The 24,597-nt window shown below is 59.7% G+C and overlaps 1 protein-coding gene across 11 annotated transcripts in view; it reads right to left on the minus strand.

Annotated features, from left to right (window-relative positions):
• Positions 1 to 24,597, minus strand: part of MPRIP (myosin phosphatase Rho interacting protein) — a 133,506-nt gene that overhangs the window by 37,789 nt on the left and 71,120 nt on the right. For 4 of the 11 annotated variants that reach the window (XM_074320840.1, XM_074320841.1, XM_019715956.2 and 1 more), the window contains exons 4-11: positions 21,888 to 22,039; positions 15,756 to 15,840; positions 9,791 to 10,004; positions 8,490 to 8,649; positions 3,849 to 3,990; positions 2,938 to 3,051; positions 1,420 to 1,476; positions 127 to 195 (exon numbers count right to left, since the gene is read on the minus strand). In XM_074320840.1, the coding sequence (XP_074176941.1) occupies positions 127 to 195; positions 1,420 to 1,476; positions 2,938 to 3,051; positions 3,849 to 3,990; positions 8,490 to 8,649; positions 9,791 to 10,004; positions 15,756 to 15,840; positions 21,888 to 22,039 (993 nt within the window). Of the gene's footprint in view, positions 1 to 126; positions 196 to 1,419; positions 1,477 to 2,937; positions 3,052 to 3,848; positions 3,991 to 8,135; positions 8,650 to 9,790; positions 10,005 to 15,755; positions 15,841 to 21,887; positions 22,040 to 22,227; positions 22,374 to 23,090; positions 23,115 to 24,597 lie in introns of those variants that run through there. The other 7 variants (XM_074320834.1, XM_074320835.1, XM_074320836.1 and 4 more) reach the window with 5 other exon arrangements.

Consider the following 24,597-nt stretch of genomic DNA (forward strand, 5'->3'; position numbering starts at 1 on the left):
ACCCCCCCCCCCCCCCATCTGGACTGGGAGACGGCAACACGGACACCCTGCACAGACGGAGGGCCCCCAGATGCTGCCTGCACCCCTCAGCGGTCTCCACAATGGGGGAAAAGCCAAGACACTTACCTCCTCAGCCACCGAATCCCTGTAGTACCTCAGGCTTTGATCAGCAAGGACAAACCAGTGTTTCTTCCACTAAAACGGAAGGGAAAAGACAGACCCAACTATCATGCAGCACACGTATTGCTCCAAGGTGATCCATGCCAGACTCGGGGTGGGGGGACGCCTCCCAGAGCACAGGTAAAGCAGAGGCCGGGCGGCCCCTCCCATAGTGGCAGACACACACGAAGGACTCTGCTCAGGCTGCAGGAGCCGTGCGCATGACCTCAGGGTGCTTAAGCCTGGTTCCCCAGTGACAAGGCAGCAGGGGGAGCTGAGGCAGGCCCACGCGGTGTGGCTAGTGAACCATGCTCTGCAGTCGTCAGTCTCAGCTCGAGGCTGCAGACGGGGCTGGGCCTTCAGAGCTGAAAGGTGGCTGTGAAAACGGCATCTCCATCCTAAGGAGGCCACCTGCGAGCCACAGTCACTGGCTGGTGAACCAGCGGTACGTAAGAATATGTAACCAGCCACGCCCATCTACAGCTAGCAGGAGCAAACCAACTAGCCAGTTTCCCAAGTCTTCACTGCGAAAAGCAAGGAAGGAGACCTGCGTCTTCAGGCCAGGCCAGGAGGGCTGACAGAGGAGAGAGGACGAGCACATTGCAGCACAGCGCTCGGGACGCAGCAGACAGCACGGGCGGCCGGGGTTAAGGGCCGTGCGGTATGAGCTCGCAGCTCCTCTTCATGCCTCCTTGGAGGTCTAGGCTTCCAGCCCCAACAAGGGTCAAGGTGCGGCTGACAGGTCCAGCTGCCAATGACTTCCTGGTGGAGTCTGACGGTAAGAATGTCCCACACTGGCCCTCCTGGGACCGCAGCTGAGCTGGTGTTTCTGACAGACTTACCGCCCTCAGCTGTCTACTTGGCTGCCGAGCATGCAAACACGAGCCAACCCTACAACCAGAGGCTTTCCCTGTGCCTGGGAAGCCCGAGCTCTCAGGGAACTTTCAGGCAAGATCAGCAGGTGGGGAACTAGTGATGGAGGATATCCCTGCAGCCTGAGCCAAGATTCCCGCTGGACGCAGGAGAGCAATCTGTCACACTGGCAGCAGGCACTCCCCACTGCACAAACGGGGTTGGGGGTTGCGAACCCCCACTTCTCCAAGGAGATGGGATCTGGGCCACAGTCCGTGTCCATGAGACCGGGGGTGTGCGGGAGCGGGGGACAGCCGGTGCTCACAGGCCTGCGGGGGCAAAGGCCAGCTCGGCCTCGTACCTGCTCCCCAACCCCTCAGAAGCCACACAGCAGCTCTGCACACTGACCTGGCCATCTTCGTACTGCTTGGTCAGCCAGCCTTTCTTGAAATTCAGCAGGTCAGGCTGAGAAAGAAGAAAAAAAGAACAGTTCAGAGGAAAGCACTGTGGAATCCCCGTCACGGGCACAGGGTGACTCACAGAGCAGGCATTTCTGTCCGGATGAGGCAGGCACCAGGACAGGGGGTTCCTCAGCGGCCAGACAGGCCTGATGGCCCTGCATCCCAGGGGGGGCACGCGCATCCTGGGGGAAGCAGACGCTGGGCTGGGCAGGCTTTCGGGAAGGGGAGAGCTCAGCCTCACTGCCTTGTGAGCGCGCTGAGACAAGCCACTGCTCCGTCTGCCCGGCAGGCAGGGAAGAACGGCCTGAACGGAGAGTCACCTACATGAAGGGGAAGGTCTGCAGTGATGGCTAAGAGGAGAATTCAGAGGTTCTTGCAGAAGCCACAGGAAGACAGAGAGAAAGACAGAGCAGAAGACCAAGGAGTAGAGACCATGTCTGGTATTGAGCAAGACACAGAAGCAACTCTACCAAGACCCTCAGGCCACTCATCTGTACCAGGATGAACTTCAGTCTCCATTTTCCTACAAGGAGCAAAACCAGGACAGCAGACAGGAAAGCAGGGGATGCGGGCCCCCAGCAGGGCCCAAATGGGGTGCTAGCCCTGCCAGGCCCTCCTGCACCTGGATACCCAGAAGGCTGGCGCCCGAGAGCCATGATCAGCCTCCTCAGCCCGCCTGCTCTCTATTGTTCTATAGCCATCTTGACCAAAAATGGGCTGTGGTATCTTTCTGTATTCCAAGGAATGGGAGGTGTGAAGTGGCAGGACAATGCCCAGCGACAGCAGTTCTGGGAGCCTCTGCTCCAAACGCTTGAGCAAAACCCAGAACTCAAGGAAAGCCAGACTTCACCCAGGTAAGAAACCTCGTTGCTCTGCGGTTTCCTGGCTGTCTGGCTGGCAGCTCCTCTCCCGTCAGGGGGAGGTGGCACCAACCCTGGGCTCCCCAGAAGGCTACGGACAAAGCAGAAAGGAGCCACAGGTCACAATGCAAGCAGCTGTCTTTCACCCCCAAGGCCTCTGGCGGGAGCAGTGGTGCTGCCTGGACTCCCCTGACCACACCATACGTGCACCCCACTGCCACAGCTCAAATGACCTGGAGAAAGGCCTGTTCTCTCTGTGAGAAAAACCCCATGAACAGGGCAAGTGCTCCTCCTGCCTCCAAAATGTCACAGAAACAAACACCCAAATAAGAACAGAGGTTCTCTGCCATGGCACCGATGCCTGGAGTCAGGAGTCTGCTGCCTTGGCCTGGTAGCCTTTTCCACCGGGGACCTCAGAGCCCAGGTTGCCCACGTGGCCCAGAAAAAGGTCAGAAACAGGGCAGCTGCTTCCCACGCACAGACGCGAGGGCCTGTGCATAGAGGACAGCCAGCGCAGATGCACGGACAGAAGCAGACAACGACCTCAAGTGACAGAAGCGGCAGGAGCAGCACCTCCAGCCTCGGTGCTGGGCGCCTGGGCTCACCGTCAGGGAGGACTCCGTGGACCTCCTGTCCAGTGACTTGGCTCTTCGGTGTGGAGACAGGGGGGATGCCGAGGCGTCCGGGAGAGGAGCTGTGGGGGCTTCGCTGGGGAGGTCCTGTGGCAGAGAGCAGCCGCCAGTCAGTACAAGCATCCCCTCGGGCAGGGAGCTGTGGGAGGTCAGGACGGCAGAGGCCTGTTCCCAAGTGACAGGAATGCTCCATCTCTGCTGGGCGGGGAGAGAAGCCTGCATCCGGGACTCCCATCCAGTGCCTGCCACTCTGCCTCCGGAAGTGGGTTCTGAGACGCCCTGGCTATGACTTAGAGCAGCCTCGTCTTTCAGATGCACCAGCCACCGTCATTCTCTGCTCCCACCCCGCCCCTTGCTTCTTGGGGTCACAGGAGGAAGAGCCCTGAGCTCTGTGGCTGCGAGCGGAGCAGCAGGGCACCTCAGGAGCCCAGAGAGAACGTGGGGAGGAAGACGAGACTGCACACAGCACGGCCACAAGAGGCGGGCGGGCTGCCCGGGAAAGGACTGGACGTGGAGTCTGGCTTGTGGACTGAGGAGACCAGTGAGGGCTGTGGTCACCACTCAAAGAAAGAGGAAGGAAGGTGCTAAGCCTTGCGGCTCGGCCGCCTGAGAAGGAAGAGAGAGGCTCTAGTTACCACCCTGGATTTAAAGCTCATTAGAATAGCCTTTAGCAGAGGTGGTGAAATTCTGATAGGAAGATGGAGAAGACAAGCTTTGTCCTTAATAAGCTCACTAACTGGAGAAGGAGATGAGAGACCCAAGCAGACGACTACGGAAGGAGAGTGGGGCCAGCAGAGTGTGTCCGGGTGCGTGCTGGGGGCCTTGGCCAGGGCGCATGTGCCCCAGCTGGCCCCACAAGGCACCGCTCAGCTCCCGGTGCTCACCCGCTTCCTGGGGAATGCTCTCTTCTCACTGCGGCCCTGGCGAGTGTCACCTGATGGTGAGGGCCCGGCTGACAAGTTGGTCTCCATGTGCTCTGCCTTCTCAATGTCCAAGGCCTCAAATTTCTCAATTACCTGGGACCTCCTGCAAAAAAGAACATGAAGCTGCTGGGGAAGACAGGGTCCCCCACAGCCCGAGGTGGGCCTGGTCTCGTCGCAGAGGGTTCCTTCAGCCAACACCCCTAGGCCTGGCCCATCCCGGCCTCCCACAGGGTGTGCAGGCTGCGCACACAGCACATCTGGCCACTTCCCCTCCGACCCCCTCCCCGAGCTCCCTCTCCCCGGGCGGCAGCAGCTCACAGGCAGGGCCTTCCCTTCTGCTAGGCCTGCTCATACCCTCCCACCCCGATACCGGAGCTGCCTGCATTGCCTACTGCGTTGACACACTCAGCAATCACACAGCTCATCACTGGGCATCCTTTCCTGAGCCACACACAGGATTGGAAGACAACCACCACCTTGGAGGAGACAGCTCCATCCTCATCGAATTCCTAGCAGATCATGACGAAGCCCCCACCCAGGATGCCCAAAATTTAGCAAGAAAAAGGCCCATGAATTAACATCGTTTCTGCCAACAGTAAAAAGAATCAAAAACCAATTAAAACAAAAACAAAGCAAGTTGATTTCGTGGGAAAGGGCCGGCGGCATCATCAGGCCATCTATGGCTGGAGACGGAGCTGAGATGGGAGCGAAGCAGGCGGAGGAAGGGCGAGTAACGTCACACAGCGACACAGCAGGAGAAGGTGAAGAGGAGCAAGACCTGGAAGAAAATAAGGCTGGAAAATGAATAAACAGAAAAGAACTGCTTTTTAAAATCAAATAATGGTAAATCAAAATTATGCAAAGAACTAGAGAAACAAAACCCGAGGTGATCACTGAGGGGAGACAGCCCTTGTCCAAGTCACGAGGTGTCGTCATGGGGGGCGTGGGCGGGGGGGGGGGGCCCGGGGCCAGGGTCTCAGCCATCGATGCAGCACAGGGACCAGCGGCCTGTCCTCCCTCAGGGAGACCCAGGCAAGTGTCCTGAAGCTGCCTCTCAGGGCGGGTTTTCCTTGCATTTTGTACACGTGGTAGTGAGTTGAGGTGAAGCGAGTGAAGGCGTCTGAGCCCAGAAAACTAAAATCTAGCTTTATAAGGAAGGAGAGAGGAAACGGGCTCAAAAGCTGCGACACCTGCCTCCCTGAGACGCTGTTTTCTAGGGAGGCTTAGCAGTAAACATGGATCCCTTCAAGTTTCTTCATCAAGGAAGGCTTACTACTAAGGGCAGACCCCTTGGCGTGCCTGTGCTCTCTCTACTCCTCCCTGTGCTTCCACAAGAAACGTGGGTGCACTAAGCTTCTGCAGAGTCTTCTCTAGGAACAGAACTCGTTCCCAGGCCAGCCTGCCAGAACCAGCAGTGCAGGGCAGTGAGGGAGGGCAGCAGGGGAGGGCGTGCGTCTGAGCGCAGAAAGCTGTGGCAGAGGCAGGAGTTCCTGGAACCACGGGAGCTCGTGCACGTGCTCAGCCTGGCGGGGTGGAGGAGCACCCTGTGCCAGGCTGTCCTGCTGAGGTTTGGACAAGGTTCCAGGCCACTCCTAGGCCTTGGTGCCACCACTTGCTGGATGAGAGGCCCCCCACCCCCACTGAGCCCCAGGCCTAGGCAGCCCCAGGAAGGCGGTGAGGAACAGCGCCTGGCCAAGTTACACGCGAATTGCATGCTGCAGGGCTGCCAGGGCTGTGAAGGGGAGTGAGCTGAGAGAAGAGGAAAGTGGCACTGCTGCGGCCTCTCCACACAGAGGGGGCTTCGGTGAGGTCAGCCATGTTTACTTTGCAAGTGGGAAGTTTTGAACTTGGTTCCCTTGCAGGACTGCACGTGTGACCACAAACGCCTCCCTGGGCTTGCTGACAGCACAGAAAGGAGGCACTCTGACTCTGCTCCGTGACCTCTCCAGGTTCCCAGCCAGGGGGCTGGCAGGACCACACGGGAGCTGGCCCTGGGGTCAGTCACCCACGGTCTAACAAGGGCCAGGGCCTCCCCACGCTAGCTGAGCAGCAACTCACCATCCGAGAACTGTTTTAAAGGCTCTGGAGCAGGTCTGAAGAGCAGAGCTGGTCGGCCCACTGCTTCAAGGCCATGGCTTTCCAGGAAACCAACCCGTCATCCCCTAGCCTGGCTCCTGGGCAGGCCTGGCTCACTCTGGGTAGCTGTGGCCACCCACCTGCCAGTGTGGGGTCCTGCTCTATTCAACCAGGAGACAGGAATCCAATCAAGCACAGGGCGGCTACTCGGGACCAGAGAGCAGACCTCAGGAGGGGACAGCAGCCAGCTAGATGGCATTAGGTCAGTAAGAAAGTGACGTTACAGTGTTAGGATGCAGACCGGTGGGTCGCAGGGGTGCCCACACCAGGTGAAAACCCATCCCCATGGTGGCAAAGAGCATGCAGAAAGCAAAGCCCCAGAGATGCCGTCTACCCAAGTCCATTAGACAAGAAAAAGTTCCAAGCCAAGCAGGTGTGCTAAATGTTAATTCTCTGGTCTGCTGCTAAACCAGGGCATGGCCGCCACACAGGGGCCTTCACAACACGCAGCTGCTGCCGGCCAGCATGCAGCTTCCCCACCCCAGCTACAGGCCTTTTCAGTCTCTGGCAAGTCCCTCCACTTAGAGGTTTCTTTCATCACTTAAAGGACAGCCACTGCCCAGTCCCAGGTCCCAGGGCTTTCCCAGGTAAGGGCGCGGCCCCACTGCTCCGGGCTGTTCCTGTGATGAGTCCCCTGGATTCGGCTCCCCTATCTCTGCATCTGCACACTGGGGGTGGCGATGCCGGCAGCTCGCGGGGCTACTAATGGAACGGGAAGCTAGCCCACTGCCGGGCGGGATGCCTCCAAGGCAACAGCTCAGCTTCCCTCTCCTTCTCTCGGAATCAGAACATTCTGTTTTCTTCTCTTTTCAAGACTAACAACTCTGGGCACCTTTTCTTTCTCTGGAGGTGAACTCACAGGTCCACGGATCCTTTCCACCTGGGACGTGTGGGAGAGTGGGTGGGTGTTAAAAAGAGAAGGGAGCACAAGAGAAAGGCACCCTATTCCCAGCCAGCCCCTTGAGGGGGAGCCTACTGGCACCCTGGCCTGTCCCCACCGCGTGCCCCAGCTCTGAGCTTCAGTTAGGCTTTGGTGAGGTGCTGAGGGCACTGCCAACACTTTTGGAACTTAGGCCTGAACCTCCTTCTCAGAAAGCAAACTTCTTTGGGAACCTAATGAAAACCATGCATTTTTCCCCCTGGAAAAATGTACATATATATTCTCAAATGGTTTATGGAGATGCGTGACCCCCCAGCAGCCTCTGGGTCATCTGGGTGAGAGCCTGTTGTCAGGCAAACCAAGAGACACAGGCTCTGTCTACAGACAGGGTGGAAGCTCTTAGCGGAGGGCACTTGGGTGCTCAGGGCTCGGAGGGCTCAGAGATGGAATCCACTCTTCCCTCAGCTCCCTGGGAAGCACAGGGTCAGGGCAACAAGAGAAGGCAAGGGCAGAGCCCTGCTCTCCTCAGACCAGAGTCGAGTTCCACACCTCTGCCCCTGGCCCTTGTCCTACACCCACTGCCCAGAGCTCATCTCTACCCAAGACATGTGACCCTGCTCCACCTCCCCATTTCGCATCTCAGCGCAGCTTGCACAGAGAGATGCCGGCACCGAGCAGCTTCCCGGGCCGCGTCCTGTGGGGACTGCTCAAGGGACAGGGAGTGGCCTTCCTGGGCATGGCCACCTTCCCTGCGTCTGCTTCCACGTCCTTCACCCACAGCTGGACAGGGAGCGCTTCTGCCACCACCTGCATCTCTGGAGTTTCCCTGCCTCCCGTTTCCCCAGAGAACAGAACTGGGCCAGCTACACAAGGCCCAGGCAGCTGAGAACCCGCCCAGGCCCAAGGTCCCAGTGCTAGGAGGCACCACAGGGGGCAGCTGGCTGGTAGAGGCCTCTGGGTACCCAGAGATGCTACACTCTGACCACCAGGGGCCATGTTCTGGAAGCAGAGTCCAAGGTCAAGAGGGAAAGGTTCCCCACATGCTCTGAACACAAAGCGTAGGGAACACGTGTGTGTGGTATGAGGGCAGGCGGGGAGGGAGCGTGAGGAGTGTGGAAGAGTACGGAACACAGTCCGTGTGTGAGGGCCGGACGGAGAAAATGAGTAGAGGCCGGAGAACGGAGGGTGGGGGCGCCTGTGCGCACACGCGTGCAGCCCTGACCCCTCCTTACCTCCGCTCGTTGCCAAACAGGCGGGCCACCTCTTCCCTGCCAGGGCTCCGGGCCCGAGTCTTACGCTCCAGCCGCCTTCTCTCCACCTGGAAGGCTTCTCGATGGCAGATCCTGATGGCCTTGGGGACGTCGGCCAGGGCGGCATACTGCCTGCTGGCTTTGAAGGCACAGGTGCGCCCCAGTCTCTCTGCTCCCCGCCCCCCAGTGCTGCTGCAGTCCGTGGGGGCGGGGGGCCGGCTGGCCGCGTCCAGGGAGCCGAGAAAGCTGCAGCAGACCGTTTGGCAGGGGGCTCGAGGACCTGGGGAAGGAAGGGGATGGCCAAGCTCCTGGGAGGGCGGTCCGGGGCCACTGTACCTGTTGTTGGGGGTGCTGGGGCTGGGAGGGGACACCGGCGGGGGCAGCTGCTGCTCCTCGGCCTTTAGGTCCTGCTTGGTCTTCTCCAGGGAGAAGTAGCCACTCTCCACGCGGACTTTCCGGCCACAGTCCATACGGTCGCTGCTCATGGCACCTTCCTCTGGAAGAGAGAGGGGGGCAGAGACTCACTGAGCCGCAGCCACCTTTGGTTCCTGGGGCTGTTTTAAGCCCGCAGATCCAAACAGGGCCTTGTGTCCGCCTTCGTCCCCAAAGGCAGCGTGATGACACGGGACGGGAATAAATTCTCCTTCCCCGAGTCTCCTCCTTCTCTCCCTCAACCTGGCTGTCTCCTGGCCAGACTGTCGGGGGGCGGGGGGCCTCCACTTCTAGTCTGGAGGCTCGGCTGGGAGAGCAGGCCCCATCCCCTCAAAAGATGTCCCAACAGCCAACTAGCCATTTAGTCTTCTAGTACGTTCTGGGGAGGGAAGGGGCAGAGGACCTGAACAGAAATCAGAGGCGTGGATGATTTCACACATGGGTGGGTGTGTGCTACCAAACGAGGCTTTGCCGGCCCCCCGGCTGGGAACCAGGAGAGGTCGCGGAGCAGAGGAGCAGCACCTCCTTTCTGTGCTGTCAGCAGCTAGTGCCCAGAGCTCGTGCAAAATGCATTTTGGCCTGAACGAGCTGCGTGAGCCCCAATTGTCCACTCGTCTTTAAGGGTCTGCACAAAATAGAAAAGGGAAAAGCCAACCCGTGTCTTGCACAGCCTTCAAAGGCTGGACGAGGGAGGCAGAGGCCACGGCCCTGCTTCTGCTCAGCCTAAGTGGAGAAAATATAGTGATGCCAACCATTTCCTCTCTGGCACTCTCTTCCCCTACTTTACCGAGGGCCCTGGCAGGATGGAAAGGTGAGAAGCACAAGACCACCCTACCTACAGCTGCTCTCAGGGAACTTCCAGGGTTCAGCAGGCCACGAAGACAAAGCAGCCCGAGTGGACAGGAAGCAGCCCTCATTACAGAGTGCTGGGCCTCGCACACCTGCTGGGGACTCACAGAGCAGGTGCCGGCCTCCTTCACAGACAGGATTCCAGGGCCAAGGCCAGAGCCCAGGGAGCCCGGTCCCACACCAGGCCAGGCCCTGCCCAGGGCTGCTGGACACAGAAGGCGAGGGGCCGGAGGCTGGGGGCTCCTGACCGGGCGGTGCAGGCCCCCGACTGAGCCCCAGGGCCAGCTCTGTAGGGACGGAAGGCTGTTTGTGTTGCGACAAGGGTGGGTCCTGGAGCCAAGCTGGCCACCGCTTACCATCCTTGCCCTCCAGCCCAGGCTCCCTCAGGGCGTTGGCAGGAGGCTGGCTCTGGCTGGGGCTCTGAGCCGGACTCAGGCTGCTCCCATCTGGCTGCTCCTTCACCCTCATTTCTTCCTGCCAGAGTGTAGACTTGGTGGTAGGGACTTTCTCAGCACTGGGGATGCTGCTGCTGCTGCTGCTGGTCACGGCCATTTTGGCTGGGCCTGGCTCCTGGGGGAGAGAGCAGTGTCTGCGCACAGAAGGCCTGGCTCCTGGGGGAGAGAGCAGTGTCTGCGCACAGACGCCCTGGCTCCTGGGGGAGAGAGCAGTGTCTGCGCACAGACGCACACAGCCCAAGCTGGGGCCTGGCTTCTGGCTCCGGGGACACCGTGAAGTACCCAGTGTCAGGGACCAAGAATTCCCAAAGGCGTACATGCTCCTTCTGGACGGCCCTATAGCCTTTCCTCTGCAGCTCCAGCCAGTACCCCGAAAGGGCCTGGTCCCGTGAGCGTCAGGCCATATTTGGCAAATGCATGGAGCAAAGGATTGGGGTTTCTGCTAGGAGCCCCGACACCAAACTGGCCAGAGCAGTGGCGCAGTATTAAAGGGGAGACCACAAGTGGTGGCTCAGGGTCTGTCTTTCCTAGACCTCTAGGTGCTTAGGACACGAGTAAAGGGAGCGGGGACAGCATGAGGGGAGAGCACCCCATCAAGACGGGTCCACGGGGTGGGTGGTAAGCATGTGTTTGCACAGCATCCACGCGGGGGCCAGGCCGTGGCCTCACCTACTCTCCCAGGTGTGGTCCTAGGACGGTAAAATGGAACATCTGTAATACTGTGAAGAGTCATCAGATACAAACCTACATGCCACTCAAATCCTCACTCGCCCTCCTGCCCACCCACCTGCACAAGCTGGATGGGACCCTGCAGCCCAAACGGGAACAGTCTCGATTCCCTCTCCCAGGTCACAGCTGGTGGAGCTCCAAGGGAGGGGCACTCGTGCGGGAGGCAGTTAGACACAGGGAGGCCAATCCCAGAGCCGCGGACAAGCTTTACGCAACACTGCGAGCTCACGCCCACACAGGGTGTGGCTGGGAAGCCCAGCTGCCCTGCAGCGCCAGTTTACACCCCGGACACCAGCCCTGTTCAGCCTCAAGTCCTGGATGTCAACCGCCGAGGGAGCTAGGTGGCTCTGGGCCCTTTCAAGGGTGAGGTACATCTTAACTGTCTTCCACAAACTGTGGGGGAACAATGTACAAATGTCCACCTGCCCACTCCCATCCTGGTGGTCGAGCCACATTTTCAGAAACCTACCTTAGCCCTTGGAGCCCTTGCGAGGATTGTAGCCGACAGGTTACGTGTACGCACGCAGTCCCAGTGTGACCACTGGTAGGCTCTTTATTAACAGCCACTGGTGCCGGCTACATGCCAGCCCGGGCTCGGCACTGCACTACCCAATCCTCAGCAAGCCGCTTCGCAGGCAGAGAGAGGTGTCACTTCCACGCTTGCACAGCCAGTAAGGGAAAGAGTGGGGCTCCTCCAGGTGTTTCCCATGCCCAGGATGGGGATGAAGCTTTGCCTTGGAGGGATATCCTGGAGGACTCATCGAGAAGCCAAGGCACATACTTCCCAATATGAGGAGACGGGCATTTTGCTGGGTTCAAAGCTTTCCTTAGCTTTGCAAGGATTCCAGGTCTTGCGAGAAGGATCAAAGCAGGACACAGACTCAAGACACACATGACCTTCCATGTGTCAGAGCTGCCAGCCGACCCCTCTCCCAGGCTGGAGATTCCCGAGAGCACTGACCCCTTGGATGAAGTGGACTTCTTGGAAGAAAACGGGTGGTTTCTGACAGTTTCCTGAGGGCTCCAACAGTGGCCCAAGGAGACCCAGCTCCAGGGCCACCTATCCCTCCAGGCAGCATACTGCCCTCACTCCAAGTCCTGGTGGCGACACTTCTCTAAAGCAGAAATCACTCTAAGTGCCCCTGCCATGCCCCCTCCCAACAACCGGGGACTTCTTCTCAAAGGCAGACTGGGCACAGCTCTGGTGGCACAGGTGGAGCTGGATCCCTCCTGCAGAGCTGGGTGGGGTAACGTGAATCAGTGGGGTAACGTGAATCAGTCTGCTCTGTGGACGTGGCTGGACCAGAATGGCCGAGGCTGCCAAAAAGGGCCAAGAGGAAATAGGCAGCTGTGCCCACGAGGGAAGTGTCCCTGGCCACTGGCGCCCCCAGCCTCACCCTATGGGTGAGGTGCCCATGGCACATGCACACCTGTCTCTGATGCTTGGGGTCCCTCCTAGCACTGGGGAGGGGATTGGGTAGCAGGGATTCCCTAAGAGACGGAGAAAATTCCAGGCCCAAAATCCAAGGGGCCGTGATTGGGAGCTTGGGGAACACACACATTTCCCAGCACCAAGCAGCTACAGACCCATCTCTGGGGCCTGGGCCTCCCAAGCTGTGCAGGGCTGCTAGAAACCACAGACCCCTGCCCATGCACCCCACTTCTGGAGGACTAGCCCAGAGCACGAGGGCCCTGAATGGTAGCCCTGCTTTCTCTTGCCTCTCTGCCGAGTCAGCAGGAACAAAGCCACAGGCTTCTAGGAGAGGGGGCAGGGTGGGTGACTGGGGGAAACCTGGTCTCTGGGTCAAGTCGCTTCTTTTCTGCAAAGCAGATGAGTGGACAGTAAGACTGCACGAGCCAGGCCAGGGCCACGTGGCACCGCCTGCTCTACTGTGGGGAAGAGGGTGCAGGGGCTCATGCCGACCCAGAGCCTGTGCAAGAGGAGGGAGTAGAAGCACTACGTTTTCTACATGCAGAAGACATTAGACACTAAGTGCTAGTTCCCCAGTGGCTGGGACAGCTGCACTGCTCAGCGCTGGTCTATGCCGTTTATCCAGCTGGCTGCTCAGAAAGGGTTTTCACAGCAGGGAGGAAAGATGAAAAAGGGCAGGAAGGCTGACCTAGGTCAAGGGGCCTCTGTAGCCTCCCTGTGCTCAGCAGGCCCCTCTGAAGGGGGTGTCACAGAAAGTCGTTCTTTCTTCTTCCTGGGCACAGAAACCAAGCAGGGACCCAATGGGCGGAAGGGTTCTGACCGGAAGTGGGGTGCAGCAGCAGGCACCGAGGAAACCAGATGCCTAAGAGGCAGAAGTGGCCCCTCACAACCCATGTGTGGCCCCAGATGGGCCGAGTTCTGGATCAGGAGGGACATTCCTTGGAGGCCTGCAGGTTTACCTTCTCTGAAGAAAGGAAGGAGCAAGGACTGAGAGTCTGGGGGGCTGGGGACATGGGAGGAACCAGCCTCCCAGAGTTCCACCTGAGGAGGCGAGCCCCCAGGCCTGCACGCTGGTTGGGGAGACACATGGCTCTGGCTCTGGATTGTGGGGAGGGCAGTTCGATCTCCATCCTTCCTGCCCTGGTCATACGCAGAGCGGATTACTGTCCCTTCCTGAGGCATCCCAGCACGAGGAAATAGGAAAAATCTTTCCTCTTGGAGTAAATAGGCCAAGCAAGCAGCAGTTCCCAGGAGTCCGCACTCTCAGGCCCCAGGCTCTCTCCTCCTCCTGCCCAGGGCTCCGCTGGGCCCCCGGTCCAGGCCGAGGCTGCCTGCTCCCTCTGCAGTCTGACCCTCATCCTCCCTCAGCGCCCGGCTTGCGCTTCTCTCTGAGGCTCACAGCAAACCACTGGGCACCTGTTCTCTCCGTGGCCCCATCTCCCAACCCCTGGAGACACCTTTCTTGAAGGGGAACCCTGGGGTCCCCACCTGAGTTCCCAGAGGGGAGGGTGCAGCAGAGCTTCTAGCTCCCCATTGGTTTGGGCCATGGAGAAAGAGGCCAGGTATGGGCTCTGTCTCTATGGGGGCCCCTAAAGCTTAGGCTTCCCCCACAGCCCCATCTGGGGCACTAGGACACCTTTAGCTCAGGCTGGGAGGGGCAGCCTGCCTAGAGACCCCCATTCCCCCTGCAGAGGCCCTACATCACTACACAACACTGACTCACAGGGGCATGGCCCTTCCAAGTTCACCGCTTCCGGAAACCAGTGGCCTCAAATGGGATGCTCTAGAAAGCCGAGGTGGAAGAAAGCCATCCAGTCTGGCTTCTGCCAGGGCTTGAGAGGGGCTGAGTGGAGAAGGCTGGGACCCCAGGTGCCCCAGGCTCTAACAGACACTCAGGAAAGTGGGAGACCTCCCCACTGTGATCACGTGGCTCCTACTACCAACTGAAAAGGTAAAGCTTGGTGGTAACTAGGGGCAGGAGAGGTCATGGGGAGGGGCCAGCCAGGGAGCAGGGACACAAGCGAATCCCGGGGCTGGCTGAGTGTGTCTCTGCACATGTGCCTGCTCTGTCTGGAGGCAGGGGCTCTGCTGCAGCCCTGCTTCCAAGGCATAACTTGGGAAACGCCGCGGAACTCAACGCCCCAAGCAGGCAGCTTTCGGGGGTCACCGTGTCTATCAGCTGTTCCCGAGCAGGAAGCTCCACTTCCAGACCCCAGGAACGGCTCGGATTGTATTTTGCCCATTTCTTGCCAGGGACACTAGGTTCCAGGGGGTGCGGGGCTGGGACTGCTGGGCGGGTGGATGGGAGGCAGGCTCAGAGCGGCCCTCCATCAGCAGGAGGCCAGGGCGCGCACATTCAGGGGGTGCGTGGGGTGTGGAGGAGAAAGGCACTGAGGCCAGTGCCACCTCCTGCTCCCGCCCAGGCTGGCCTGTCAATTGGTGAAGCAGAGAGCTGCCAGCGTGGGCTGAGTCCCAGGGGAGCCAGGTTCTGTCATGGGCGGGCTCTCCGCCAAGGGCATCTCCATCCTGCTCCCTCTCAGGGTTGCTGTGTGTGAGGCCTCGTCAGGAAAGGCAAGGGCACTTGCTAACAGTCAAGTTTGGAGCAGAGAGGAGAGGAATGACATGCACCAGCACCTAAATGGGCCCCGCACTCCCTTCCATGCTCACAGTAACTGTCTAACTAGATTTAAACAGGCCATTCAGCGAACCAGCTCACCAAGGCTCAGAAAGGTCAACTTGCTGCACCAGGGCCCCCAGAGTGTGGGAGCACGGCAGGGAGTGGCAGGACCCCTTCAGGTGCCCTGACCCCCTGCAGACTGGCGGGGGGGAAGGACGAGGAAAATGGCTTTTGGGAAAGTACTGGACCTGTGTGGACCACGCCAGCCACCTCCCACTCTGGTCACATGGAAGTCGGAGCAGGGACACAAAAATCAAGGCCAGTGCCAGTTTTTTCCATTTATGGTCGAAGCCCAGAGCAGGAGTAGGGTCCCTTGAGAGCTCCTCACTTGGCCGGGACACTCTAGGGCAGGGGTGTCCAAACTGCGGCCCGCGGGCCAACTGCGGCCCGCAATCCATTGTTAATTGGCCCGCAGCAAATTCCAAAAATATATTTAGTTTACTTAAATAAACCAAGTGAGGCAATACATACTTCACCTCGAGTGAGTGGCCCGGCTGTTTGTGTATTTTACCGCATATGGCCCTTGGTGAAAAAGGTTGAAAAAAGTTTGGACACCCCTGTTCTAGGACCTCCCTGCCCAGCCCCCCTTTTCAGCTTTGTCTACAGCGCCCTATCTGCGTGTAAAGTGGAGCTGAGCCAAGGTACACGAGGGATGTGTGTGTGGCAGGCAGCCCCTCCTGGCAAGCTCTTTGCTCCCCAGCAGTAGGCAGGACAGCCAGCAGAAGGGACACATGCTGTGCCGCTGGCTGGAGCCTTCTGGGGGGGGTCCCCAGAGCACAGGAGCAGGCCACCCTGTCCCCGTCATGGGTCTTGCCCTGTGGCTTGGCTTGGAGAGGCGTGTATGGACTGCAGCTGGGGACCACTGGGGGGAGTGGGGGGGGCATGCAGGGCTGATGACGTCAGCCCCAACCTCACTCCACTCCCTGCCCCCAAATTTACGCTGGGTTCTGAAGGCCTCTAACCTCCCAGGTGCCCTCCCTTCTCCCCAGCTCCACCGAGGGGACGCACCTGGCAGACCCATCACCTACCTGTGGTGTGGGGGGCTCCACTTTCCGCTTCTTCTTCTGGTTCTGCTTGTTGGTCCTGGGATAGACCATGAGCATCTCCAGCCAGCTGGACGAGAAGAGGAGAGAGCACGTGAGAGCCCTGCTCTCAGGAATGACCACCTCACCTTGGTGGGTGGTCTAAGCAGCAGGCACCCTGCTTCCTGCCTGGAGCCATTTGCCCAGTGGCCAGGCCTTCGGGCGCCCGAGCCTGCCCCGGCCGGGGTAGACAGTGCCCTCAGTGCAGCCCAGGACAGCCACAGACTGCCAGGACTAGGCTCGGAGGCCTGACCTGCCATGACCACAGTGGCTCGGGGGTGATGTGGCTCCATCCTGGTAGAGCTGCAGGCCTGACCACTGGTCTCGGAGTGAAGGGCATGTCACTGTCCCTATCTTCAGGGCTTAGACTCGGCTCTAAAACTGCCTTCCTGAGTGGATTTGGCAGCACACAGATGGGTTGGGACTAGGGGCCATTTAGGGCTCCTGAGGCAGGAAACCAGCAGAAGTGCTACCAAAGCCCCCAAAGCAGGTCACTTCAGAGGCTGAGCAGCTGGCCTCCAGGCTCATTCATTCATCTGTGGCCCCACCTAGACAGTGAGGGCACTGGGTACCTCGGCTTTGGGGCAGCCCCGCAGAGCTGCCCAGGACACTGCCCAGGGACCCGCAACAGGGCCAAGACAGGCAGCAGGGGAGCAGACAGGCAGCAGGGGAGCAGACAGGCAGCAGGGGAGCAGACAGGCAGCAGGGGAGCAGACAGGCAGCAGGGGAGCAGACAGGCAGCAGGGGAGCAGACAGGCAGCAGGGGAGCAGACAGGCAGCAGGGGAGCAGACAGGCAGCAGGGGAGCAGACAGGCAGCAGGGGAGCAGGGGAGCAGACAGGCAGCAGGGGAGCAGACAGGCAGCAGGGGAGCAGACAGGCAGCAGGGGAGCAGACAGGCAGCAGGGGAGCAGGGGAGCAGACAGGCAGCAGGGGAGCAGACAGGCAGCAGGGGAGCAGACAGGCAGCAGGGGAGCAGACAGGCAGCAGGGGAGCAGACAGGCAGCAGGGGAGCAGGCAGCAGGGGAGCAGACAGGCAGAAGGGGAGCAGACAGGCAGAAGGGGAGCAGACAGGCAGCAGGGGAGCAGACAGGCAGAAGGGGAGCAGACAGGCAGCAGGGGAGCAGACAGGCAGCAGGGGAGCAGACAGGCAGCAGGGGAGCAGGGGAAGAGTGGACGGCTGAGACCCGGCACCGGGTCTGTGTGGCTCCCAGCCCCTCTGGCTTCAGCCTCATCATCTCTGGACCAGGGGCCACATGAGACCGCAGCTGCATCACTGGAGCTTTGAAGCACAGGGGAGGCTTAGAGGAAGGGGGCTGGGAGAGCACAGGCCTGGAGAGGGCTTGGTGGTGAAGGGCAGCCCCCGTGCTCCCCAGAGGAGAAGGTACCACAGGAAACGCCGGTCCACTTCCTCCCAGACACTAGGGTCGCCTTGGGCCTGCCGCCAGCTTGTGCCAGCCTGTGCCAAGGGCCGGGTGGTGCTGGCTGAGCTGTGAGGCAGAGTCTGCACTGGCAGAGCCCTGGCTGGAAGCTGCAGTGACCATCAGCACCCCACACCTGGTCAGCGCGAAGGCCTGGTATTTCCAGTACTCAGAGATGCTTCTTTAATTTGGAGTGGGGGTAGGAAGCCAGTCATAGCTATGGCCTTCGGGGACAGGCTCGGGAGGGTGTGCTGCTTGTGCAGTTGACAGTTGGAAGCCGGGGAAGTGTGTCTGGGCATGGGGAATCAGAGCATCCGAGCAGAGGGGCTACTGCAGCTCAGCCCAGCCCAGAGCAGGGAATGCTCCACTGGCTGAGAGCATCAACAGTCGTCTGTGCCAGAGCGACCTGAGGCACAGGCCCTGCACTGACTTCTCTGTGGCCTCCAAGGAAAGAAAGCGGCTACGACTGCCGGCAAAGGCAGCAGATGGGCAGACCCTCAAGGACCTCACTGCTGTGTGGGGCTAGCCTGACAAGAGGCTGACATGTCTTCTGGGAACTGCAAGGGACCACGCCCACAAAGGCCCCTCTTAAAACTGTACTTCGGAGGGGAAAAGGGATGGCTCGGAAGTCACCTGGAGTGCGGGCACCATGGCAGAGGCGCAGACCCTTTGGGGACCCTGAGCTGGCCCAGCTGCTGCCACCTGGCAACACCACAAGCTGGGCGAGTCTGTGAGCCTTGTGGGACAGGGTGTGGCGGGAAGACGAGAGGTCTGCACTGACCACATGGAGCTTCTGAAGCGCCCGCCACCTGAACAAGGCCGGACACTCGGGCCTGGAGCTTGGAGTGAGGGTGGCCGGGGAACAAGGCACCTCAGTGCCGCCCGGCTTGGTGGGGCTGCGGCTGGAGGCTGAGAGATGCCCAGCCCAGGAGCAAATGCCAATGTCGTGTCCACTAGCATTTCTCACGGCAGCCCCGGAAGCAGCGCCTGACATTGTCCAGGTGTGGTAGGGTGTTCAAGTCCACCCAGGGAACAGAGGTGAGCGGTGAACGTGGACCTGGGGTTGGGGGGAGATGTGGGCATGAGGGACGAGACTGAATGGGCTCCCCAACTTGGAAGGCAGAGCCAGGGTGAGTGACAACGGGAGAAAGCCCTGACCCAGGCTAGCTGGAGGGTACAGAAAAGCACCCCAACCTTGCAACTCCAGCCTAAATCCCACCTCCTCCAAAAGAGCTGTGTGAAGCTGTGCCCCAAACATCCTGCAGGTCCCCTCCCAGCATGAGGGAACTGGGAAAGAACTGCCAACTCTCTCCATCCAGCCTGGGAGAGACGGCTGGGGTTGCTTCAGGCCATTCAGGCCTCTTCATTTTGGAGAAGACCCAGGAAAGAAGGCTCAATGAGCTGTCTGGCCCTAAGTCAGACAGGAGAAAGTGCTGGCACCAATCGCAGGGCCCCAGAGCCCACAGATGGGGTTACCCAGAAAAGAAGCCGTGACAAGCAGTGAGACCCAGGAGGCCAGGAAGGAAGCCAAGGGATGGGGTCCATCTGAGAAGGTGAGGGGCAGAAGGTGGTCCCCAGGCACACCGCCCACCTGACTCCGGAAAGGAGGTCTGAGTGTCTTAGCAGGCGGGAAAGATAAAGCTGCTGCTGCCCGGTTCACCAGAGGGAAACAGACGCCTGGGGGCAGGCTGCATCTGAGAGAGCCCTGCCCACTGGACAGGAAGGTGACCTACTGTGATCCAGAACCAGGAGCTGAGTGTTCTGGCTCCGGGTGTGCCCCCCGCCCTCAGGACCACATGTGGGATCCTGGGGCCTTGGCCCCTAATGACCTTGTGCAGTATTTTGATTTATAAGAAATATATATTTGGTCATTCAGATAGCCAAAATATATTTCTCACAGAGGGTGCCAAAAAAAATGTACACATTTTAAGAAAGGAAAACACTGTATTAAAATTGTAATACTACAGCAATAACAAAAGAATACAAAGGTGGGTACATTTTTTGGGCAGCCCTGGTATATTTGTTTTTTGTCCACAATGCCTGGCTCACAGATCCTGAAACCCTCAGTTTCCTGTGCTGAGAGAGACAAAGGTTCTTTGTCAGGTTAATGAGGTGACTTCTGGAAGCACCTAAGGATGGTGCTGGTTGTTGGCGGTTAGAAGGTTGGAACTTTGAGTCCCAGCCCGACCTCCAGGGAAGGGACAGGGGCTGGAATCAGTAAGCAGAACAGGCATGTGTAACGACGCCTTCACAAAATCCCAAAAGGATGGGGTTCAGAGAGCTTCCAGGGTAGGGAACCAGAACGCCCCATGTGCCATCATGCTGCTGGGCCCCAAGCTCCAAGAGGACAGAAGCTCCTTTGTTTGGGCCCTCACCTTACGTATGTCATCTCTTCATCTGGCTGTTGATTTGTATCCTTTAATATCCTTTGTAATAAATTGGTAATCTAGTGAGTAGATGGTTTTTCCTGAATTCTGTGATCCATTCTAGCAAATTAACTGAACCCAAGGAGGGGTGGTAGGAACCTCCCATTTACAGCTGGAGGGTCAGTGTGCCGGGGTGGAGGGGTGGGGGGCGTGGTCTTGTGGGGCTGAGCCCTTAGCCTGTAAGATCTGGTGCTACCCCTGGGGAAGAGAGTGTCAGAACCGGGTTGAATTCTTGGACACCCTGCTGGTGCTAGGAACTGTCTATTGGTGTGCCCCCACCCCCCACCCCCACCCCGTCCATGTTGGAATTGGATCCAGAAGCCAGTTTACCTTGCCTGCCCAAGCTGCAGGGGAATGGCAAGCCCCCTCACAGGCAGCAGTGACCACAGCAGTGGCTCAGGACGAGCTGAGGGCCCCTGGTCGGTGCCAAGGTCACAGCAGGACTCAGGCTGCCTGCCAGAGGCCCTGCCTCTCTGCTCACACCAGTGTGGCACAGCACACATTACAGACCCAGGCCCCAGCCTGCGCTGTGGGCCCTGGACAACCTTTCCCCTTCCACCTGTCACCCAGACCCATTCCTGGCACCCAGCTCCTGATGGAAGGGCTGGACGTCCCCAAGGAAGCGCCGGGCAGTGGAGCCCAGGTGTGCTTGCCAGAGCAACAGGGCCAGGGCAGCAAGTGTGAAGCAGGAATTGCACACTGCCCATGCCGTCACTCACACCTGGGGGTGCCCTTGGTCGCGCTGCCGTTATTTCCAGAGCCTCGGTCTCCCAACTGCAGGAGAGCTCAGCAACAGCCCTTTACACTCTTCAGTTGTGTGGTTCTTGGATGAAGACCAGGGAGCAGCCAAGTGTCCTCCTGTTTGCTCCCACTTGTTAGAAATGCAAACCCGCCCCTCTCCAGGGGAGCAGGATTCAGGTGAGCTGGCACCCCAGCAGAGGGCCACCTCTGGATTCTGTACAGCCCTGGGCCCTCTGCTGCAGCCCTATGGTGGTGTGGATTTGAACTGGGCAAAAAACGGGGACTTTCTGGCCAAATGCTGCCAGTTCCTCACACAGCGGCCTTGGCCAGGGCTGTAGCTTAAATATTAAAGACCAGGCCACTGCTCACAGAAGTCTTTCAGTTGCTGAAACCCAAGGGCTTCACGTTCAAATCTCTCCTCTACACTGCAGTAATCAGCCTGGTCTCCCTAAATCCCTGATTTACTCCCCCCAAAGCCTTCTCAGCTTCATCTGCCTCCTTCTCAGCCTTCAAGGACAATGGGGGTTCTCTAAGACCCAGTGCCAAGCTCCTGCTGTGTCTGCTCATGTGCATATACCATGTGTCTGGGCCGCACAGAGCTGGCAGCAGATGCCCCATGAGCAGGCCTCTCGGAAAGCACACACTGCATAGGCTCAGGAACACAGGTTGTGGGCAACCTGAAAACCTGGGCCCACCTGCCATTTCCCAGGGCTTCTCCTAAGCCTCTGCATAGGGTGTGGTCAGGGGAGCGGTCTGACCCCGAAACTTCCCATTGTTTCCACTCAAAGCATCCAGTGCACGCCGTAGCACGGGTGACCGCGTGTGGGCGAGACACGGCTCCTGTCAAGGGCCGGCCACGCTGAGGAAGCCAGATGTGCACGGAGACCATGCCCATCGCTTGTAAGAGCCAGCAGATGGAGCCAAGCGGCCAGGGGGAGCGCACGCTCAGCTCCGCTGCCTCTAACAGCCTGGGAATTGAGGGATTATCCCAGACTGAGCAAGAGAAGTGTGGGAGCATAAGTGAAGGCAAAGAGGTGGGGGGGGGGGGAGGCTGTCATGGGGGTGTGCAGTGACAAGCAGCTTTGTGCTCAGTGCTGGGAACGAGGCTGGAGGGCTGGGAAGGGCCCCGAGGGCAGCCGAGGAATGTGGACTGACCCCCAGGTAGGAGGGAGGCAAGGTCAGGGTGCTTTGGGGACTGAGCCCGTGTTGAGTGACAGAAGACTGGGGTGCGGTGAGAACAGAGAGGGGAGATCAGTGAGGGGCAGTGCCAGCAGAAGAAGGCCTGGGAGCCAGCAGGCTGTGACGGGGCTGGGCGTGAAGCACAGGCAGGGGAGGGGGCGGGGAGAGGGGACTCAGAAGGGCCCACACACAGGGAGGGAGAGAGTGCTGGCGATGCTCTCACTTTGCACCAAAGGGACCGGCCGAGGACCTGCTTGTGGGTGGGGAGGGGACGGATGGATGGACGCCTCCCAAATGTCCGGAGCAGACTCACCCGCTGATGATCTCCTTGGTCTCGGCCCGGATAAAATGCTCCTTCTCGGGGGTCAGAATGCACAGGGAGAACTTCTGGCCTGTCCGGCCCTCCCCGTCCACCACGTCTGTGCACTGGTTCATGTTGATGGTGCCCTGGGGGAGGGTCGTGGGCTGCAAGAAGACATGACGCAGGGAGTCACTCAGAGACCAGCTGCAGGGGCACCGCAAGGCAGCATGGGCCATGCCCACACCCCCAGGTCCTTTCTGACCCTGTGGCTTCCCGACAGGCACATGGACCCCCGTTACTGCTGAGGCACGGGGTGTCTGCCTCCCCTGGCCCTGGAAGGCCCCCTTCCTACCTGCCCCCTCTCCCAGAGGAGGGTGACAGGCCTGCTCTTCTCAGAGGACACCCAGCTGGACATTCCTTCCTCGCAGGAAAACAACATCCCAGCTAGTACTGGGGGGAGGGGAGAGGCAGGAAGGGGGCTGCTGTGAGAGGACAGCTGGGATGACAGGGACGGCTGAGAGCCTGGTCTCAGAGGAGTGACTGATCCACAAGAGCAGTGAGAAACAGCTCCAGGAGGTGGTTTCAAAACAGCAACGTTCTTTTGGAGGAAAGAGGGGCAGGAAGAAGCCACATCCTTGCAGGGGGCTGTGGGCTGGGAGGCCGAGCCCGCCCCCAAGGCCTGCCCAGCGCTGGAACTCAAATCATCATTGTTCCGCCTTTCTGACAGCAAAGCTGTTAGACACTGAACTTAGGGATAGAAAACTAAAAACAAGGCTTTAAAATTCCTACTGAGGTGAAGGACTCGCCGAGAGGACCTTTCTGAACGCACTTTGTCAGCCCTGCACCCTCTGACCTCCTCCCCATGACACGAGGATGCTTTCGGGAAGGAAACAGGTTGCCATGGCTCAGAAACCAGGGCAGCCAGGAACTAGGGCTGGGGGTGCTCCAAGGCAGGTGCCAGCTTCTCCGCTAGTTGCCCCAAGAACCCAGCGTATCGTCAGTCCTGTCCCTGGAGAGGCAGCAGAGGGAGAAACAGCGACAGCAGCCGCCGGGGCCGCATGGGTGCTTCCCTCCTTAGAGCTCCCGAGTAGGTCCCACACCCCCCACCGTGAGCGCCCTGTTGCCAGGCAGGGGGAAAGGGCCTGGTCTAAGGTCAGCACCCTGGGTCTGCGTGGGTGCTGAGCTCAGCCCAACTACTCGCCACTCCTGGAACACCTTCTGCATGTGTCCCACGAAAGGAAGGTGCAAGTTCCCAGACCCTCCAGCTTGAGCTCGTGATCTTCCTGGTAGCTTTGCAGGCTGACCTGTGAGCTGTCTGACCCATCGGCACGCCCTCCACATCCCTGCTGCCCCACTGCAGGAGCAGCCCCCAGGGCTCCACCATGGCTACCAGCTCCACGAAGCCTTTCCTTAAGTGGCCCGGGCTCAGCCCATCCCCTCCAGCCCAGCTTAGAGCAGCCTGGCAGGGAAGGAGGGCTGGCTGTGAGCTCGCGGGAAGCCTCCGCCTTCAGGTGGGGAAAGAGCGTGAGCCCTCAGCTGTGTGTTCAGAGAAGGGGCTGCCTCAGACCTGACCCTTGGGTGGGGGACAGGAGGGGTGAGAGTCCCTTTGCTAAGGGAGGGCCGATCCACAGCAAGCCGTGCTCCCCGTGAGTGAGGCAGCCTTGCACTCTCTCCCAGGCATTCCTGGAGGGCCCCTGGCTGGGAAAGGGAGTCTGGTGGGTGATCCTGCAACCACACAGGGCGGGAGGGGGGTTTCCTCAGGAGCAGTGGGCAAGGGCGGCGGCTCCCACGCACCCAGGGCCTGGCCCCCCTCCCCAGAGATCGGCCGCACCGCCGAGGACACCGCCTCCAGCCCTGCCAGCCTCCTGGCTCCAGCTCTTGCCCGGCTCGTCCCCAGTCCTACTCCCACGCCTCCGCCCGCACCGTGCCAACGCAGCCCCCCACGGAAGTGCCCGCTCCCTGCTGCACTGGCACAGCACCCAGCTGCTCTGCCGCAGGTCCTCGTGTGACAAGGAGGACGTGGTGCCACGATGCAGCAGATGGCTGTGAGCACAGGCCACAGGCCAGGAGTATGGTCACGCGGACGGACCTGCCTCCATCACGAGCGAGCCAGGAGTGGGGCAGAGTGCAGAGGGGACGGCAGAGGGGCTTTTCCAAGGCTCCGATGCCCAGCCCAAGCCCTGGGCCTGTGGTCTCACGACGCTGCCCGCATCGCCACCGTGACACACAGCTGCACGGGCTAGAGCAGTTATCTGTCTGTGCCAGGGCACCACCTCATTATAAACTGTAACACGTAGATGTAACACACACAGGGGAGCTTAAGTGGGGAACAATAAAACACATCGACAGAAATTCTAGTCCTTTCCTCTTTCCGGACGCCCTCGTGGGCCTCCAGAGGCACACACTCCTTGGGATACTACCGCTCCAGACCTGACCCTTGGGTGGGGGACAGGAGGGGTGAGAGTCCCTTTGCTGGAAGTCCCCAAACTGCTCACTGTCACCTCATGCACAGGAATTGTTTGCACTGGGCACACGGTCACCAGCTACAGATGCCATTTCCCAGCCAGCCCTGCGGACAGACCCACGCACTGCAGGACTTCTCCAGGTCTCAGTTTCTTAGCGTGCGAAGTGAGGGCCCCACCTCCTTCCAGAAGTGCCAATAAAAGGTACAGAGTACTAAGCTAGGGCTGTAGGAAATGAACGTCTATCTACTGCCTATGTG

The sequence above is a fragment of the Rhinolophus sinicus genome, linkage group LG15 (assembly GCF_036562045.2).
Source record: "Rhinolophus sinicus isolate RSC01 linkage group LG15, ASM3656204v1, whole genome shotgun sequence".
Classification (NCBI taxonomy): domain Eukaryota; kingdom Metazoa; phylum Chordata; class Mammalia; order Chiroptera; family Rhinolophidae; genus Rhinolophus; species Rhinolophus sinicus.